At 76.0% G+C, this 1,695-nt stretch overlaps 1 protein-coding gene across 1 annotated transcript in view; it reads left to right on the top strand.

Moving 5' to 3' along the window:
* The window catches only part of MNEG_15818 (hypothetical protein), a gene marked incomplete at both ends in the record, with an annotated part of 2,505 nt that extends 1,426 nt beyond the window's left edge, over positions 1-1,079 (top strand). Inside the window, 2 exons of the mRNA XM_014035711.1 lie at positions 10-800; positions 1,025-1,079. Of these exons, the coding sequence (XP_013891165.1) occupies positions 10-800; positions 1,025-1,079 (846 nt within the window). The remainder of the gene's footprint in view (positions 1-9; positions 801-1,024) is intronic.
* Positions 1,080-1,695: the final 616 nt, after the last annotated feature.

The following is a 1,695-nucleotide window of genomic DNA, read 5'->3' as shown; positions in this document are numbered from 1 at the left end:
GAGCAGCAGCAGGAGCAGCAGCAGGAGCAGCAGGGGGAGTGGGGGCAGTGGCGGCGGGACGGGGCAGACGGGCAGCAGGCGGAGGGGCGGGAGCAGCCCCTAGTGACGTGGGTGCCGGCGGCCGGCGATGAGCCGCCCTCAATAAACAGCGGCTCTTCTCTGGACAGCGGCCCCCCACACAGCCCCCGCGCGCCCCCCAAGCGCCGCAGCAGCCTGGGCGGCGGCCACGGCCACGGCTGCGCGCGCGGCCCCTTCGGGCAGCTCGCGGCGGCGCCGGAGCTGCCCGGCCTCGTCCTGCGGCAGCTGCTCGGCAGCTGCGCGCAGGGCCGGGTCTACCTGGCCGACCAGGACGGCGGCGGGCCGGTGGCGGTCAAAGTCGTTGACCTCGCGTCGCTGCAGCCGGCGCGCGTCGGGCGCGTGCAGCTGCAGCAGCTGCGGCAGGAGCTCGAGGCGGGCATATCAATAGAGCACCCGAATGTGGTGCGGACGCTCGCGGCGGCGCTGGTCGGCACGACCGCGGCGGACAGCCGCGTGAGGGGGGAGCTGCAGGCGTTGACCGGGGAGATGTGGGCCCAGGTGGTGAGGGATGACGCGGAGGAGGAGGCGCGGTTCATCAACAGGATGATGGGCCGCCTGCCGCCGGCGACGGACTCGGGGCGCGGCGCGTGCGGCACGAGCGTCGGGGACGGCCCGCCGGGCGGCGGCGGGGGCGGCGGCGAGGGCCCCACGGCTGGCGGCTTCGCGGCAGAGGGGAGGGCGGGCGGCGCGGCAGGGGCGTCGGGGGCGGCGACGGGGGATCTGTGGGAAGCCGGATGGGGGCGGGCCGACACGGCAGCTGCAGGGGCCCCCGCGGCGCTAGGGCGCGGCGGGGGCGGCCTGGAGGCAGGGGCCGTTTCGCCCACACCAGGGGCGCTGGACATGTCGCCGCTGATGCAGGGAGGGGCCGCCTTGGGGCATGCGGATGGGAATGTCGCGCAGACCGCCGCCTTGGCGGCGCCACCCTCACGTGTGTCGCCGTTTGCAGCAGCGCAGGCGGCCGAGTCGCCTTCCAGCGCAGCGCCCGCAGTGCCGGCGGCTGACTCAAGCAGCAGCAGTAGCAACAGCAGCGCGCCGCACGCGGGCAGCGGCGGCGGCGGCGCTGCTGCAGAATACGAGCGACGCAGCGGCGGCAGCAGCGTCAGCAACGGCGTCGCCAGCGGCGGCCAATACAGCGGCAGCGCTGGCGCATACAGCGGCAGCGGCAACGGCAGCGCGGGCCGCTTCAGCGGCAGCGTCAGCGGCGGCCGCTGCAGCGGCAGCGTCAGCGGCGGCCGCTGCAGCGGCAGCAGCAGCGCCGGCCACCGCAGCGGCGATGACGGCGGCGGCGGCGGCCTGAGCAGCGGCGCGAACTCGCAGCTCTCCAGCAGCGGTGCGGCGCGGACGTGCATCGTGACTGTGGAGGGGTCCATCTGGCTGGTTGTCGATGAGAGGGAAGCCCTGAGCGGCGCCGCGGGCGCCAACGGCGGCGCCTCGGAGGACGGGGAGGACGGCGCCGCGAGCGACGCGGGTGCTTGCGCCGTCGACACCGCCAACGGGCGCGAGGGGCTGGAGGCGTGGCTGCTGGCGCGCGGGATGGAGCCCATTATGGACGAGGACGAGGAGGAGGGCCGCTCCTCATTGCCAAACGGCCTGCTAAAGCCCGGAGAGGCCGGCGCG

Source organism: Monoraphidium neglectum, assembly GCF_000611645.1.
Source record: "Monoraphidium neglectum strain SAG 48.87 unplaced genomic scaffold scaffold05694, whole genome shotgun sequence".
In the NCBI taxonomy this organism is placed as follows: domain Eukaryota; kingdom Viridiplantae; phylum Chlorophyta; class Chlorophyceae; order Sphaeropleales; family Selenastraceae; genus Monoraphidium; species Monoraphidium neglectum.
The sequence above is the reverse complement of the archived record's forward strand: the minus strand, read 5'-3'. Positions and strand labels throughout refer to the sequence as shown.